A 17,804-nucleotide genomic window follows, 5' to 3' on the forward strand; every position below is an offset into this window, starting at 1 on the left:
TGTGGTAAATACCTCCCAGTTCTGCAGCCGGGGCACGGAGGCGGTGCCGGGGCCGGCGGGAGAGCACCGCGTCCTGCCGGGGCCGGACCGCGCCAGGCCGCCCGCCCGCCCGCGCGGTCTCCTCAGGGGCGCGGCTCCGAGGGCCGCGGTGGGGCGGCAGGCCGGGGCCGGGAGCCCGCGGCGAGGGCAGCCCGCGGCCGGACGCAGCATGGTGGATGCGGAGGCGGCGGCAGCGAGAACCCCGGCGGAGCCCCGCGGCTGCCCGGCAAGGTACGGGCGCGGGGGCTCGGTGCCGCCCCCGCCAGCGCTGCCTGCGCGGAGCGGCTGAGGAGGGACGGCGGGTGGAAAAGCCCCGCTTGAGGTTTTCCTTCCCCGTCGCCTCTGGCTTGTTTGCGCGGTGACCGCTGTGAGCTGGCGGCGCGGGGGGCGAGCGGCCGGAGGCGTAAAGCCGGGGGTGTATTGGGGCTGGGCTTCCCTTGCCCCGGCCGGGAGGTGGCGGGCGCGGCAGGGTGCGGTCCAGCGCGCGGGCGCGGAGTGCCGGCAGCGCGGGCAGCCGGCACATGTTGCGGCCAGAGCGGCGGGAGAGAGGCGCAGTCTGCTGGGCAGGGATGAAAGTCAGGCCAGCTCAGCCCACCGTATGTTTGTCCTCGCTTTTAAATTTTTTTTCCTTTTCTTTTTAGATTTTATTTTAGTTTGTTCGTTTGACCGTGGGGAGGCGGCGTTGGTGCTGCCGGAGCCGCGGGGTTTTTGCGGAGAAAGCCCGGGCCGTGGGGCTGCGGCAGTGCCGGGAGCCGCTGCAGCCCGCTCCTTGGCTGGAGGGCAGGGACGCGGGGCGGCGGTGGCGGAGCGGGGACACTCGCAGCGCTCCTGGGCTCACCTCATTAGCCCGCTGCGAGCCACCAGGTTAATTATTAACATCCGCGTCGGGATTCTAGACAGTGCAGTGCTGAGGCAGTGGCGCTGAAGTATGGGCTTTGGTGGCTCTGAAAGGGGAGAAAGTGGTATTTTTGCTGGAGTTCGCCTGAATACGTGTGCTCCTTCATGAGGTGATGCTTTTTCCGTCAAAGTTCCTGACACATCCTGTCCCCCGTCAGGAGGGGACTTCAGGTTACTCGCGGGGATTGTGGCTAAACTGCAGCTCGCGACTCATTAGTCATCCTGCAAAAATTTGTGCTGAAAGTTACTTGAGTAACCCTTTAATCCGACTTCCCAAAATGCTCAGTGCTATTGGGGTTGATTATTAAATACTCATGGTTAGTTTTAACTATGTAAAATAAGAGCTTACGTGGTTTGGTTGTTGGGTTTTTTTTTTCCTTGTGGTGTTTTCTCCTTCCCTCCCGCCTCCTTTTTTTTTTTTTTTATTTTTAATATTTTTTGGACACAAAAATTCGGTTTGGGCCCCGTCAGGAGGGGACTTCAGGTTACTCGCGGGGATTGTGGCTAAACTGCAGCTCGCGACTCATTAGTCATCCTGCAAAAATTTGTGCTGAAAGTTACTTGAGTAACCCTTTAATCCGACTTCCCAAAATGCTCAGTGCTATTGGGGTTGATTATTAAATACTCATGGTTAGTTTTAACTATGTAAAATAAGAGCTTACGTGGTTTGGTTGTTGGGTTTTTTTTTTCCTTGTGGTGTTTTCTCCTTCCCTCCCGCCTCCTTTTTTTTTTTTTTTTATTTTAATATATTTTGGACAGAAAGATTCGGTTTGGGCACAGAAGAAGTTTAGTCTGGCCGTGGAAAGATGCGTGCACAAAATTACATGCTGGACATGTCATCTGCGAGTTACTGAGGAAACATGATTATAGCGTTGTCCTTTGAGGAAATTTCTGGTAAATTATTGCTCACCGTCTCAAAGAGAGAGACAGCCCGGCATCCAGCTCTCTTCCCAAGCTGCTCAGAGCCCTTTCGTGTTCTTCTTGCAGTTCCGCTTTGGCGGCAGGCTCGGCTGCTGTCACCGCGGGCGGTGGGGCGGGGGCGGCAGGTGACACTGGGCTGGGTGGCACGCTCGGGGCTCGGCTCGGCTCGGCTCGGCTCGGCTCGGCTGGAGAGCCCAGGCTGCTGGCAGAGGCTGCCTGGGGGGGAACCGGCCGTGATGCCTGATAAACCACCGGAGGAGTTGAATGAGCGCTGAGTTGTTACGAAATGCGTGGAGGAAACGAAACGGAGAATCAGCTTTTCTCATTCGGCAGATTTAATTTGTAATGGTTTGAGTTGGGTTATTTTTTTTTCCCCCTTCTTCCTGGGGCTGTAAACAACTTGAGAAGATAGATATCTTTAAAAAACAATACTGCCGTGGAGATGGATTAAAATACAGAATCTTTGTCTTGTACTTAAAAATGTAGTATTGTCAGATAGAGTCACAATATTTTGGCTTAAAAGAAACCCTGGTTTTGCTGCTTGCTTTGAACGTATGACTTTCTACAGGAGATGTGCAGTACTGAGCTGTATGGCTGTAGGGAGCCTACAGATAGAGCATAAAAAAATAGAATGTATTTAAAGTAATTCTGTCACCTTGTTACTTGTATAGGGGTTTTGCTTGTGTTTGTGCTCCTTTATTTTCCCTGCGATGAGGAAAATGCAGCAAGGTAGCACTGCTGAAGGGACTTGTTTGTGAAGGTCATGGCTGGGAGTGCTAGCTGGCTGTCTGATGCCCCGTTTCATAATAGGTAATGCTCACTAATCTCCCCAGAGATTGTTCCTAACGAACACAGTGTCACTGGTAGTCAAAAAAAAAATTATTATTATTGCCTGGAAGCTGATACTGATTTTTTTTTAAATACTTCTGGGTAATGAAGATGCTGCTGAGGAGATCAGTGGAGCAGTGGTGTTTGCTCAGAGAGAAAGCAGTGTTTGATGAGAAATGAGAGTGGATAAAGTGGTGTCATTCTGTGCTGGCAAATCTGGGCAGTTGTCTGTATGAACAAGTCACAGAGTATATAGAGGGCGGGAGGGAAAGGAGGATATGAGTCTTCAACTTCTTGCCTACCCTGGCAAAGATTGCTTGGAGAACCAAGTCTTTCAGAGGAGTGCTGCTCCATGGCGACTTGTGAGTGCTGAGACCCTGAGGAATTGTCATTTTGCTGCCACCTGGTGCAGCTACATTCACAGTGGATCCAGCTCTGATTTTTCCCGTTGGCTGTGTAAATCCACTTGAAGGAGGGAAAAATGGTGGTGCCAAAAGGCTGTGTCAGTGCTGATCATGTCTGAAACATGGGATGTGATCGTGTCTCCCAGCACAGCCAATATTGTCACTATCACAGCAGCCCCGAGGCAGGGCTGCCTTGTCACTGATCCGTGCACTTGAGCAAAACCTGTATGGTCATATTGCTCCAAATTAACCAGGGGACAGGGAAAAGATTGAGCAGTATCAATTCAAATCCTCAACCAAGCTCTTTGGTAACTTGTTCTTTCTCCACAGATCACTGAATTTTTGACTGACGTGTCAGATGATCTTGCAAAATCTTGACTTCAAGCAGGTTGCGACACTTCTCAGAGCTGGTTCCTTGGTGGACTTTTCCTGTGTGCTGTCACACTTGTGCCTTGTGCTGCCAAGTGACTAAAGCAGCCCTGTGGGAAATGCACCAGGTTGACATTCCAGATCTTTGTCTCTTATGGATTTGGTTACATTTCCTGCAGTAATAAAACTGTAAATGGCTTCTTTTTGTAGAATTTGCAGTCTGCATAGTAGAGGTGGGGAGGTTTCTGGTAGGTAGAGCTTAAAGTGTGCAATTCTCCAACTTGCCAAGAATAGGCCAAAGGGAGGGTGGATGGAACATATTGGCAAGAGTGAACTTATTATGGCAAGAAGTTTTCAGTAAAAAGGACAGAATATAGGAAAAACACATATTTCATCAAAATAATGAGAATTTTAACTTCTGGTGTTAATGTTTCTTGAAGGCTATTAGGATTGATTGCCTTCCAAAAGCTTGAAACCATCTTTCTCCCATTCACAGGTTGTTGGTTTGGGATTTTTTTCTTAATACATCTCTTTATTACATTTTCTATTACTCTATAGTAGAAATGCAGCAGTGATTTTGAAGCAAATAGGCATGAATTTACTTTTTAAATTCAAACTTTAATTTTTTTTTTCAGATATATGCAATATTAGTCCCTAATACACTTTTAACCAGAATGTTAACAGTTAATTTAGGAAGAAGGTTGGGTGGTTGGGTGCATGTGCAGTCATGGGGTTAGTGTTTGATGTTTCTGGTGTGTCATGGGCTGTGTTCATGTGAGTGCTTATTATGGAATCATAGTTGGAACAGGGATCCCCACAGGGATCATTGGAGTCCAACTCCTGGCCCTGCACGGGACAGCGTTTCATGTGGTGTGGAGAAGAATTTGTGCCTGTGAGTGTGGGTTCACAAAAATTAGACAGTGTTTCATGTGGTGTGGAGAAGAATTTGTGCCTGTGAGTGTGGGTTCACAAAAATTCCTAATGTGTTATCCCTGTTCTGCCATGTTCTGACCCCACAGAGATATATTTAGATGTTTTTATCAGTTCACTGTTGTATCCCTTTATGTAAGCAAGCACCCTTCGTGTGCTTAAAAAACAGCAACAAAGAAAGAAAGGATGATGATGATGATGGTAGAATGAGCTACAGGCTCTTCCTGTCATTTTAGCATAGAGTGAAGATGTCACCGACCAAAAGTTGTGGAATAAATGTCAGACCTGTCCAGTGACACTTTGCTTTTACATAGGAAGCACTGACAGGTGCTTCCTATGTAAAAGGTACCTGGGACTCGATCCTGCTCTTTGCCTGTATCTTCCTCACTGATTTCCTTGAGCCTTTTAGGATTTCAAAAGTGCCTCAGTATAAACCTCCCCCAGTTTCCAGATCGTGTAAAACCCAGTGAAAAGGCTGGATCATTAAACTGTCTTGTGATGAACTGTGCAGAAGAATGATTGAATTGGTGCCTCGTGAGAGGCAATTAGCATTTAAGGAAGGAAAAGAATCCCTGTGTGTGACGGGTGCGGTGCTGAGGGTTTTCATGGGAGAATTGATGGAACAGTTTCCATCAGCAGTGGGTTAAGAAAGCTTTGTTGTTTGGGAGAAATACAACAGTAACAATTGAAAAGCATTTAATTTGGAGACAGTTTTGTTCGTCTTTGTAAATAACTTCTGAAATTTAGCAGCTGCTTCATCTTAAGCACGCTCAGAAGAGTTAGTCTTGAGAGCGATCAAATGAGCAAGATCTGGATCAAATGAGCAAGAAGTCTTGACTCGTGGCTGAGAATGACTAATTTGCCCATAAAAGGGTAATTCCCCGAGGCTCAGTGGTTTATGAGCCGGCATATAGGTATGGGATTTACAGGAGAGTTTACGGTGTGGCTGAAGGTTTGTGTGCCCCACCGAGGTGTGCGTGCTGTGGGATGCGCAGGCTCCTGCCCGCGTTTGCTGCCGGGAGCATCCTGCTCCATCCCGGGGCTGAAGCGGTGTCTGTGCTCCCCCCTTGTGCTGGTGTAGCTGTTTGTGCAGCTGGGTCGTGAACTGAATTGAGGAACTAAGCGAGTTGAGAAATAACCTTCTCTGTTTGCTTGTCTTCAGGGTTATACATAATGTAACACGCGCAAATATGGGAATTCGTGGCCTGGGAAAGGGTGGAATTCTTTTAACTGAGTTTAAGGAGAGCTGCTGCTGAATGCCCGACTGTATCCTGAATGTAGTGCTGGTTTATTTTGAGCAATTATATTTTTTAATCTGGTATTTGCAAGTTAGAAACTGCTAATGGGAAGCTGTCTTTGGGATTGAAATTGTTGTTGCAAACTTATTGTTGGTCTGCTTTTGAATAAAAACAAGTAAACCCCATGCAGATCAGCCTTCGGCTGATTACTCAAACCACTCTGAAGCTTTGTGGATGCTCACTTTGGTGTGCAGGTAACCGGTACAGAAGGTGCTACTCGGATTTAGAAGTTTCTAATGGGTTTAGATGCTTATCTGCTGTTAACAAATCCGGGAGCTAGTTGCCCAGCCGGCTTAAAGATCCTTTACAAAATCCTCCTGATACTTATATGCATCTTCAGCTGCCTAAAGCTGCTGGAGAAATTGTTCCCTTTTCCATAAACTTGGTAGGCTGGAACGAGATCTGTATCTTAGGTTTTACAGCTTTGAAGGAGGACAGTGAACTTCTCTGCTTACAACTCCACTGATTTTTCTGAACTTTAAATGAATTATTCAGAAAGACGAAGAACTTTTCCTGTAAATGTTAATTACATCTGAAACCAAAACCACTTGAAGGCAAAAGTATTTTTCATGTATTTGCATTTTAAAATGTAGGTTTTGCATTCTTCAACGTGTGTTTAGCTCAGTACTGTAGGTTCAGAGGCAGATCCCAGAATTCTGACATGAATATTCTCGGTTTGAATTGACTTCTGAGTAACCACACGTAGCACTGGCAGGGAATATGGCTGGGAATTTTACCCTCCCAGTTGTGTATCCCATCACACAAAGGCAGCAGCTTGGGGAAGTCAAATTGAAAACCAGCGTTTATTTTTAACCCAAAAGTGGTAACAGTGGTAACCAAGGGTAGGTGTTGACTTCCTGAGGTGTTCTAAGTTACACTGTTCTTGTTTTTGAAACATGGTTTTTAGTAGTGTGTTTTGTGTCTAAGGTGGGCAAGAAGGCAAAGCAGAGGTAGAATTTTGAGGGCCTGAGGCGTGGTGCTTGAAGGATGGTTTTGTTAGTTGACTAAATAATGATTGCTGTCTGTGAAGACATAAAGGTGGTTGGAATATAGTTAAGGCAGGATTAATTACTGGTTTTAAGATAAAACTGGAAGAGATCAGGAGCAGATGAGTTGTTTTGTTTGTGGAAATTATGATTATCTGCATTTTGCGTAGGTTTTCTAAATCATGAGTTGTATTTCAAATACAGCACAAAAGTAAGAAGAGAGTGTCCTGCAGATTTTCTCTCTTTAAATGCCCGCTGAAAGCAGCAGTCAGATTTGCAGTGTGTTATACCCATTCTTTCTCAGCAGAACTAGCATTGATCCAAGCACGAGGTGTCTGGCACGAAAGTCCTTCCTTGACATTTCCTTGGCTTTCTAGTAACTATGGGCAGATAAGTGCAGCTGGAAGGAGCCCCACAGCAAACAGCAGACATGGTGGGTCATGCTGGGCCCGTCACTGCCCCCTCACCTGGGTACAGAAAGTGCCAGAGAAATTCGGGCCCGGGGAGTACCTTGTAGAGGAATAGGTGTCCCGGGCTCTTTGTGCCTCTGGTGGAGCAGTGCTGGTTGTGCCTGGCCCTGCCCGAGGGAGCTCTGGATGAAGGTGGCAAGCAGCAGCAGCAGTGGCTGCTACAGGAAAGCTGAGGCTGGTGACAGATGGGCTCTGCTGTGGCCTGGGCTGTGCGAGCCTTCCCTCTTCTCCTGCACCACTCCTGGTGTTTGTGCAGCACATCACCGGGTGATGGGGGCTGGCTGAAAGCTAATTGCTGCTTTGTTGTCGGCTCTTTGTCGTCCTCCAGCTAACTGAAATGATTCACCACAATCAAATCAGTGCAAAGGTAGATGAGACTGTGCAGCTTATGCAGGGGAAGGAATAAATTACAGGAATGAGTCAGCTATGACTGAAACTGTTTCAAACTGCCATGGAACTGTGCTCCCCAACTTCTAATTGATGTGATGAATGACAATTAATTTTGTTCCAAGAAATATTTCTCTGCTGACACTTGGTTAAACCCCTTCTCTTGAGTGTTTGTAATTTACTGTTCGTTCAAGCTGATGCCTGTCAAGTGAAAACTAAAATTTTTCTTAAATCAGAAGCTGGCAGCTCCAGGTTATTCCTAACAAATCTACAACGTCATCATTCTGAAGTTTGAACTGACCTTAGAATGACATGGGAATTTTCTGCAATATTTTCCCAATAATGAATTGGGAAAAACAGTCACATCTGCTACCACAGGCCCTCAACTACTGGTACATTAAACTTTAATATTAATTTTTATAGTGAGTTGAGATCTTACACTTGGTTGTCAGTGTGAAATCTCAGTTACTGGAAAAAAAAAGCAAACAAGACCAACAACCCAAACTATTTTTACTGTTAAACAAAGAAACCAAACCTTTATCATCATAAGTTTTTTGCTGGTGTGGGTTTGTTTGTTTTTTTTTTTCATGAGCAGTTAGTAACACCTTCATAGGTGTCTAGTGTGGCTGCAGGCACGCCAGTGCAGAATGGTAATGTTTGCATGATGCACTAATTTATCGAGACACTGCCATTGTTTAAATTGACTTATGGAGGTGTGCTGTACATTGCAGCTTGTTCATGCCTGTGGAAAACCATGACCAAACTCAAGTAGTCTATCCCAGTGGAAAAATTGGAACATCCATTAAACCCGGGATTGAGTTTACAGAGTAATTGAGTTTACATTATTTTTCATAATGGCCTTTTCTTGCATATGCCTTGATCTTCTATAGAAACAAGAATTCAAATATGCGACTGAACATTTTTTCAGCCAATCCAAGGATTTAATTTTAACAGGTTAAAGGAAAATATTTAGGTCTAACTTGTAGTGAATTCAGTAGGTGCACCATATTTAAACATTTTCTCAATCAAACTCAGAGCTTTTGTCAGAGACACCTGCAAATAAGTTAAAATACAGACAGGGCTGGGATAATCTGATTATTTACTGGTAGCTGATTTATTTTAAAATGGCTGAAAAAATAGATTGCTCTGGTTTGGGGATTTCAGCAGTTTGGTTTGGGGTTGGAAGTGTTCAGTTAGAGACAGTGGTGAGCTGATGGTATCTCTTCCTTCTCTTAAGCGTTCTGTCAAGCAGGAATTTCACATAGGGTGGTTTTAAAGAAGTTTAAAGTAAGTTTTTACTGTTGAATAACTTGATGCAAAGATAACTCGGTGCAGGCTCTGTGGGTGTTGCTGCACTGTTTCTAAGCACCAATATAAAATCAAGAAAACTTCTGCTTCATAGATGTTATTTTAAATAGCACACCTTAAAAGGCAATGTTCTGGTAGCTTCTCTTTTCTGCTGAAGGAGCTAGAGGTAGAGGAAGACCTGAAATTAGACCAGATGGTGGCAGGAAACATAGTAAAATTACTGTGAAGATTCTGGAATTCTGCTCCTCAGAACTTAGCATTCAGCAGTAAATGAAAGAACTGTTTAGTGTTTTAATAGCACAGTTGAAAGCTGCCATCAGTAGTTTGAGGCACAATCAAGTAGGTATTAGAGAGAGGGAGTTTGGGCTTCTTAGGAAGCTTCCACAAGCTTGAATGCAGTAGGGATTTCCCCACCGGTTTGTGGCAGCTTTTGACAAGTTAACTTCTGGAGTTTCACCGGAATGTGACTGCTGTGAGCAATGTGAGTTATCTGATTGCTTGGAGAAGCAAGACTGCAGACAACAAAACCCTCGTGCCGCGCAGGTGGTAGCAGGCAGAGAGATTTAAAGGCAGTGCTCCCAGATCCCACAGATGGCTGCCGGGGCTGTCTGGCTGCTCCTGCAGCAGCTGCTTCAGCGAGCATCTGCTGCCAGGACTGTCATTAGGATGATGCTCTCACCTAATGAAGGCTGGCTCGGCTCGGCCCGCTGCAGGAATGTGGTCACTTGCGGCTGGTGCTGGAGAAGAGCCCTGCTGGAACATGTTTCCTCTGCTCGGTTGTGGTTGTGACTTGGGTGAGGTCAGAGAGCCTGCAAGTGGAGTCTTGCTTTGCTCTTGCACTCCAGAGCCATCCCTTGTGTGGGGTGCACGATGACTTCATGGTCTTTGTGCAGAACACACTGCTTTGGTATGAGGCTTACACCTCATACCAAAATCCACTGGTATATAACTCCAAAAAAAATCTCCACTTAATTTTTAAAATACTGAATGAAAGTACTATATTATTTCCTTTTGTTCTTGTTACTTTTGTATCAAAAATGATCAGATAGAAGGCTGACTGATGAGAGAATCTCCCTTACTTTGTAAAATGAATTAAAGTACTAAATTATTTCTTTTTGTTCTTGTTACTTTTGTATCAAAAATGATCAGATAGAAGGCTGACTGATGAGAGTCTTTCATGTAGCTTGTATGGCAAATGTATATAGAGAAAATAATGTCATATATTTTTAATTAATAATTAGTGTTTTCTGAGGGTTCCCCTCTTGTGTGGTAATAGAATAGTGAGTCATTACAAGTTCTTGGTGTGGGGAAAAATTGAGGAACCAGGATAATTCACAGAAGCTGAAAATATAGAGAGATTGAAAAAATGGTTGGACAAAGTAAGACTAGGTTCAATTACATAAGTAAACATTGCTCAAATGCAAGTCTGGTCCTCTAAAACCTTATTACGGAAAACCAGAGGAGCATTACATGACAAATGCCTCGCTACCATTGGTTCTCTTGGATGTGTGTGGGGGGTTTGGTGGGGTTGTTGGATTCTTTGGTGTTGCTTTTGAGGGGTTTTTGAGCAAAAATATGCTGAAGATAACTAGTGGGAGACAGAACGTGAAGTTACTTTGGCCTTTATTCAAACTCTTTTTAGTTCTTTGTGCCTTGGGCTGTGTTTTAGGAAAACATATGCACATCGTTCCCTAGTCTTGCTATATTTACTTGAATCTTGAAATTCCATGCCTGAGTTTCACTGGTGTCCTTTGGTATTAAAATACTGGAAGATTTGAATTTCTCCCAAAGCTAAATAATATGCTCAAAGATGTCTCAAAGCAGGTATATGCAAATAATTAAAAGTAATGTTAAAACAAACATCGGTTGCTCTGAATTTCAGGGCAATTGTTCCTGCTTTGAGCAGCGTGTTGCTGTCGTGGTTACTTTCCTGCAGCTGGAACATTGTTTCAGGCTGTCTTGGTTGGAGAGCACAGAAAACCTTGACTGTTTCCAGTGGTAACCACTGTGTGAGCCGGGCTTCTGCAGAAGGACAACACGGATATCTGTTCAATATTCTCCTGTTCTTAAGGTTTTCTTAATTACTGTCATATGAAAGGGGATTTGTGTAAAATTCTCAGGAGGGAAAAGAGATTTGACGGTGTGCAGTTAGAAAATAAACAGCGTTCAAGTTCTTTAAAGCTGGAAATAGCGCGGTGTTGTTACAACAGCCCGGGGCTCTCAACATCATCTCGCTCCAAAACTGCTGTTGCTCAGTCCAGAAATCTCTTGAGTCACTGAACAGAGCTGAGCTATTAGACAACTGATTCATCTCACAGGGGCTTGGAAGGACTCTGTATGGCTTGTGATGTGTTAAGTCGCTAAACCAGTTCATTTCAGAAGCAGCAGTGTCACTACTGCACGTGCTGTTGCTGGCGCTGTCAGAAGTGGTGCTGCATGTACAGCTGCTGTAAGGGATATCAGGCCCTAAACTGAAGTTATACGGGAACATCCAAGCCTGCCCTAGCACCAGTTACAGTCTCTGCAAAGACAGAAGGGTGGTGATGTCTGTTAGATACCTGATTGCAGCTTGGCTTTGCCAGGTGTCTGATAGTTTAGTCCTGACCAGTAGGGTGGTAGGTGTGATACCTGCAGGTCATAGGGATTATCTGATCTTTTGTCAGCCCCAGTAAGTAAATGGGCTTGTAATGCTTGGGTTTGGCAGTCAGATAATGTAGATGTGGTACTCAGCCCACATTTCTGATAGTTTAGTCCTGACCACTAGGGTGGTAGGTGTGATACCTGCAGGTATCACCTTTTGTCAGCCCCAGTAAGTAAATGGGCTTGTAATGCTTGGGTTTGGCAGTCAGATAATGTAGATGTGGTACTCAGCCCACTTAGAAAATACAGCCTAACTCCTGCCCTCAGAAAGATATTTACAGTGAAAGGCCATGGCTTCTGTCAGACTCCAAGGAGGTGGGAAAATTGGGTGTTTTACCTTGGCTTTTAGATCAGATGATTAGATTGGTTCAGCTGCTTGTGGATCCACAGCCTGGCACAGGACAGGGGCTGTGAGTATTTGCTCGTGGTGGTGATACCATTTACTGTGCTTTGTGAGATGGAACCACTGTCACCTCGCCAGACTTGTACCTTTTCTGCTGAAAAGCTCTACCAAGTCCAACAGTAAAGAGGGATTTTTCTGCTCACGATCTCTGTCTCGTTTGCTCCAGGGGATTGCAGTCATAGTGGGCTGAAGGATTTTTCTTAAGTGTTTGAAATAAAGTCTTTGCAAATGGTGTCACATTGTGTCAGAAGAGTCTCAGGTCAAGTATCCAGATGCCTTAGAGGTGTTGAATACTCTCAGCTTGGTGAGCTGGGGGCTGTGACGAATCAGCTGTGTGGTGCTGCATATCCTGAAAAGTCAAGCTTTGATTGAGCTCTTGACAATCCTGTGTTTGTTGGCTGTTCCTAGGAGGGAGCAGTCACCCTGTTGTCTCTGGGGTCCCGGGATCATAGGTCAGATACCACCTCATTTGTTGCTTAGTGGGAAGTGCTGTTGAGGACAGGGCAGGTAAGCCCTGATGTTCATGCCGAGCTCTGTGGAACAGCAAAAAACAGGGGACTGCTCCTTCTTCAGTATTTTTGTGTCTAGTGAAAGATAAAAGTAGAAAACCAGAGTATTTATCTGTTTTTAGTGGCAGTGAAAGAGGAGGATAAAATTTCTTAGAAGTCTATGTGACCAAACCCAGTGCTTTCTGAACAGTTCAGCTGTTTATCTTAAATGATGGCACTGACCACAAGCATGGTTTTGTCTTTGAGGCATAGAAGAAAACTACTTTAAAATTAGAACATAAACTTCATAGCTGACTGAGAGTAGAATATGAAATAAAGTAGATCTGGCCTGAGCCTATACACAGATACATATGCAGATGGTAGTTGAGGAAGCACAGGCATTTTTCTGAGAGGCCGTGTTTTCTAGGGGTGGCTTTGGATTTCAGTTCCAGAAAAACACCCACACACCCCCCTTTTGGATTTAATAATGGTTATGGGTCAAAAGAGAAAAAAGATTGATGATTATTTAGTTTCTGCTTTCTTCCTAAATTTTTGGAAGTTTAGTGTTTAACTTGTTGAGGAGTAAAACAAAGTAAGAGTGATGAAACCATAAGAGACCAAGGGTCAGTGTAGCTCAGGTGTCTGGGGATGGCTGAAAAAAAGGAAACAGCAGCAAGTACAAGGTGTACTTCTCAGTCTGCCTCCCTGTCTGCTGCTGTTCTGTAACCTCAGGACCTGAGGCAGTGCTCACAGCTGGGCTTCCAACAGTCAGTACAAATTCTTTATTACATTAAGTTTTTCTGATCTTCCAATAACCATTTATATTCCTGGCACATGAAAATGTCTTTGGCAGTGAGTTCTGTATGTGACTTCAGCATAGTCTTTGTAACCTTCTTATTAATTCTGAATTATTTGTGGAGCTTGTACATTGATATACCCCAGGGCTAGTTTGGTAAGCACTGCTCTAGAGGAACACACTGTTTTCATGTTGCTCCTTGTACTGTATACCTTGTACCTGCATTCTGAAGAAAGAGGAATTGATCAATTTTCTCCCCTAGTAAAAACTGAAGATGGATCACGAAACTTCTTGTATGACAAAGATGTACAGATACTGTTCCAAGTCTTGCATATATGGGAGACCTCTCCTTTTTAAATTTCTTTTCAGGTCTTTTCCTTCCTAGTAATAATTACACTTCTGCTTTCATTTACTGTTTGAATTCCTTTTTTTCCAGTTGGAAGGGAAAAAAATTCCAAGTTCTTGTTCTCTTCTATCTGAATATCAGCAATGCAGCTGGCAAGTTTTGTTAGCCTTTCTTCCAAGGAACAGCCAAGTGAAATTGTCAGAAACTGATTGTGTGCTTTAAAACTTGGCTCTGCCTCTTACGTAGTTGGGAGGTGTGAGAGTGCAAGTATAAAAGCTTGAAACCTAATTTAAAAATAACTGACCTTATCATATAGCAATTTATTCTATACCCTTCAGCTCACCTTACTAGCAGGAAAAAAAAAGTTTCTCAGTCTGCCTTTGCCAAGCTGAGGGCTCAGATTCTAATTATTATACAGTCAAGTGTTTAAAGGGGATCTAAATGAGAAGCAGAAACTGCTGGCTAATTTAGACTCACCATGAAAAGCTGTGTAACTTTCCTAAGCTGCAGATGGAAACTTCACATTTGTACCAGCTTGGTGATAAAACCCCAAACCATATGTGTGTGTGTTAGAGACAGATTAGCTTTTGCTTCTTTGGGGGTGTAGGTAACTTTGGTTTTTGGGCTACTAACTTGCATTTGAAAGTAGTTTGCATTTTTAATGATATCAAGAATTTGCTGTGAAGAAAGCTAAAAATCTTTTTTTAAAATTTATTTCTAGATATGAGAAATGAGTGTTGGACGCAGAAGATTAAAGCTGCTGGGAATTCTGATGATGGTAAACATTTTTATTTATGTGATTGTGGAAGTCTCCAAGAGCGGCAGCCAAGACAAGAATGCAAAAGGCCGTGTTGTTATACCACGTAGCAAATTCTGGAGGAAATACACTCCTCACAAAGCTTATTGGAACAAACAGCAACAGAAGCTCGAGCTGCTGTACAACCCTATTCTGTCCTTGCTTTCCAATATGACTGTGGAAGAGAACTTGGTTTCTAACCTGAGTGCCCTCAGTTCCTGTGACCCTGACCCCTTGGTGCACTCAGAGGTTAGTGACTTTGCAAACTTGCCAGACAGATTCAAGGACTTCCTCCTCTATTTGAGGTGTAGAAATTACACATTGCTAATGGATCAGCCAAACAAGTGTGAACAGAAACCTTTCCTGCTGCTGGCTATTAAGTCACTTATACCCCATTTTGATAGAAGACAAGCAATTAGGGAATCCTGGGGCAAGGAAATAGAATCAGGGGATGTGATAGTCAGAAGGGTCTTCTTACTTGGGCAGACCCCACCAGAGGATCATTTTCCTGACCTTTCACACATGATTAAATTTGAGAGTGACACCCACCGAGACATTCTCCTCTGGAACTACAGAGACACTTTCTTCAATCTGACTCTGAAAGAGGTGCTGTTTCTGAAGTGGGTCAGCAGTAGCTGCGCAAATGTCCAGTTTATTTTTAAGGGTGATGATGATGTTTTTGTGAATACCAATCAGATCCTGGATTACTTGAAGAGCTTATCAAAGGAAAAAGCCAAAGACTTATTTATAGGTGATGTGATCAAAGATGCTGGGCCTCACAGAGAGAAAAAATTGAAGTACTACATCCCAGAAAGTGTGTATGAAGGTTCGTATCCCCCGTACGCAGGAGGCGGTGGGTTCCTGTACTCTGGTGATCTGGCACTAAGACTGAACAATGCATCTGACCAGGTACTCCTCTACCCTATTGATGATGTTTATACTGGAATGTGCCTTCAGAAGCTTGGGCTTGCTCCGGAAAAACACAAAGGTTTCAAAACATTTGATATCGAAGAGAAATACAGAAATAACATCTGTTCCTACACAAACTTAATGTTAGTGCATAGTAGAAAACCTCAAGAAATGATTAAGATTTGGACACGCTTGCAAGACCCACATTTAAATTGTTAAAGTAATGTGCATAAGTGTCTTAAGTCTAAAATACTTTGCAAGTTTGGATCACTGAAGCTCTGTTTAATAGTTGAATTTTTGCTGTAAACTTTTTCCTGTACTTCTGAAATCAAGAGTAATACTAAAGTTTGAAGGGATGGCTTGAAGACTCGGTCCTGACTTGTCCACTGGTGGTCCTGGTGGTTGTTGTTTCAATATTGGTCTTAATTTTAAAAGACTTTGAGGCTATAACTAGCTGTCAGTGACTGGTTAGCTGTACTGGAAACAGGGATTGCCTACCACAATGCATCTTGCATCAATTGTGATGGTGGAAAATAATTTTCCCTTGAGTGGTGTTTGTGTGTGGAAACCACTGTAAATTGAAAATACACAAATTGGGGGAATATAGTTTTACTTCTAGGTATGATACAGTTACAAGACTTTAAATTTCGGTTTTTTAAAATTTTATTTACAGTTTTCAGTTCTTTTGCACCCTGGAACAGTATTTTTTTCCCTTCACTTACAGTCCTTTGTGCAAAATGTATGTGTCTGAAGGATTTACCCTTTTACTAGATGAAGTATTTTTTTAAAAAAAAAAAGGCATAATTCTGCTTGAAATGCCCCCTAAGAGCTCAGTGTGTAAGGAAAAAGATGAGGTTTTTTTGGGGCTGGGCAGGTGAGGCAGGGGCAGCCCTAAGCTTACATACTGAAGCTGACCTGTTGCTCATGATATTTGTGTGGGAAGCTATTCTGGTCAATCCTTGTTTTCTGTTTGGGCACTAAATGTGATCAGGTAGCTTGATTTGCTGGAAATGACTTAATTGCACATTGCTTCTTGAGAGCACGCTTTGGGTCTGCTGGAAAGCGCCGGCGAATCCAGAATTGTGCACATCCCAAGAGTTTCGAATTCTGAACCAAACTTGGAAGTTTGCATGAAGCCTCATGTAGAGTTACATGTGTCCTCGAAACTCAGACCTTCTCTATTTCCACATCTTGCTTATAAGAATTACTCTAAATAGTGGTTGCTTTCTTTGTATATGTAGAAGTGCCTGTCTATTTATTGTTCAGACTGAAGACCAAAACATTTTCTTAAATATATTTTGTGTAACATTTTATTTGTATAGTGTTGTCACTCGGATATTTAAATAGAGCATGATATTTTAAATCTGAGATGTGTAACGTGGTAAATAAAGCTAATTGTTATTTTTGAATTTGAAAAATAAAATGTGATTTAAATATTTCTGGTAGTGCTTCATGTTGACTTGTAGAGCAGTTGCACTCTACATTTCAGAGGTTCAGAAACAAAAGGTTTTATTTGACAGATTTCTGTAGGCTTGTGTAACAGACTATCAAGAAAATGTCACAGCTGTACCTGTATTTATTAGATGCTGGAATAGATGGACAACTCTGGTGAAAGCAAAGGCAACATTAAGTGCCTTAGGACAAACAGTATGTACAGAAATAATTATCTGTACAATACCATTGCTGGTGCAATTGAAAGGAGTCAAGGAGTGGATTGAATGGCTGGCACTTGAATTTTTGATTGAAACAACTTGGCAGCAGCAGCTCTTTTTTGCTTTTTCACCTGCATTCTTTTTCCTTCATTTACCTGGAACAGATGGGGTGCTTTATTTGGCCAGAGAGAGGTGAGGTGTTCTGGTCTTCCACCTCTTTGATCTGTAGATGATCATGTTAACCCCAGCATGGATAAAAGACAGGCTGAGCATCTGGTGTTGTGCTGTGAGGTTTGACCCTTGTGCTTTGTCATTCCTCATGGGAAGCGACACCTTTCTGAAAGAGCTGCAGGTTTTACATGGGTTGCTTCCTACCCTGTTTCTTTAAATATTCATGGGATTTTCCTCAAGATATGGGCCAGGTGAAAGAAAATAAGTTATGCTGATGGTGAGAGATGCAAGGAGAGATGTAGTGTTGAGACTCTTGGTGTGGGGGAAGGAAGAACGGGGAGAGAGAAAAGGTGAGGCTGAGATGAAAAGGAGAGTAGAGAGGCAGAGACAAGTGAGCACGGAACAAACTGCTGAGGTCTATGGGAGGATCAAACACAAACAGGAGGATTGCAGCAAAAAGAGGGACAGGAAAAGAGCCCAAGAATTAAATCGTGTGAGTAAGATAGGGTGGAGTGCACATGTGATGTTAAGTGAAACGGGTGTGATTGGTGGAGTGCCAGCATTAATTATTTAATTTATACCTTTCCTGGCAACCATGAGGTAAAAACCAGGTCTCTTGCGTGGGACACACCTGATAATAAGGAAAAACAGGCTGAGTGGCACCTGGGGAGGAGAAATGCTGTGAGAAAGCATTTCCCCACCCTCTGAAGGGACAGGAGAAAGGGCACAGGACAAGGCTGAGGGGTGATTCTGGGGGGCCAAATAT

At 43.6% G+C, this 17,804-nt stretch overlaps 2 protein-coding genes across 8 annotated transcripts in view; both read left to right on the forward strand.

Annotated features, from left to right (window-relative positions):
• The first annotated feature begins 104 nt into the window (after nt 1-104).
• Nucleotides 105-16,654, forward strand: B3GNT2 (UDP-GlcNAc:betaGal beta-1,3-N-acetylglucosaminyltransferase 2). 3 transcript variants are annotated; one of them, XM_039718868.1, is made up of 2 exons: nt 105-270; nt 14,232-16,654. In XM_039718868.1, exon 2 carries the CDS (start codon nt 14,241-14,243, stop codon nt 15,432-15,434), a length of 1,194 nt encoding a protein of 397 aa, XP_039574802.1. In that variant the 5' UTR covers nt 105-270; nt 14,232-14,240; the 3' UTR covers nt 15,435-16,654. The 3 variants fall into 3 exon arrangements, with proteins under 3 accessions (XP_039574802.1, XP_039574803.1, XP_039574804.1); XM_039718869.1 differs by lacking the exon at nt 105-270 and adding an exon at nt 488-635; XM_039718870.1 differs by lacking the exon at nt 105-270 and adding an exon at nt 2,180-2,199.
• LOC120506837 overlaps nt 15,093-17,804 on the forward strand; it is a 30,463-nt gene continuing 27,751 nt past the window's right edge. For 4 of the 5 annotated variants that reach the window (XM_039718866.1, XM_039718865.1, XM_039718863.1 and 1 more), the window contains exon 1: nt 15,093-15,215. The gene's annotated coding sequence lies outside the window, so the exon portion shown is untranslated. The remainder of the gene's footprint in view (nt 15,216-17,804) is intronic. The other variant, XM_039718867.1, reaches the window with a different exon arrangement.

Source organism: Passer montanus, unplaced genomic scaffold (assembly GCF_014805655.1).
Source record: "Passer montanus isolate IOZ18808 unplaced genomic scaffold, ASM1480565v1 scaffold40, whole genome shotgun sequence".
NCBI lineage: Eukaryota > Metazoa > Chordata > Aves > Passeriformes > Passeridae > Passer > Passer montanus.

Excerpts from the sequence above, each read along its gene's own strand:
- B3GNT2 (XM_039718868.1), top strand. The coding sequence starts at position 14,241 with ATGAGTGTTGGACGCAGAAGATTAAAGCTGCTGGGAATTCTGATGATG.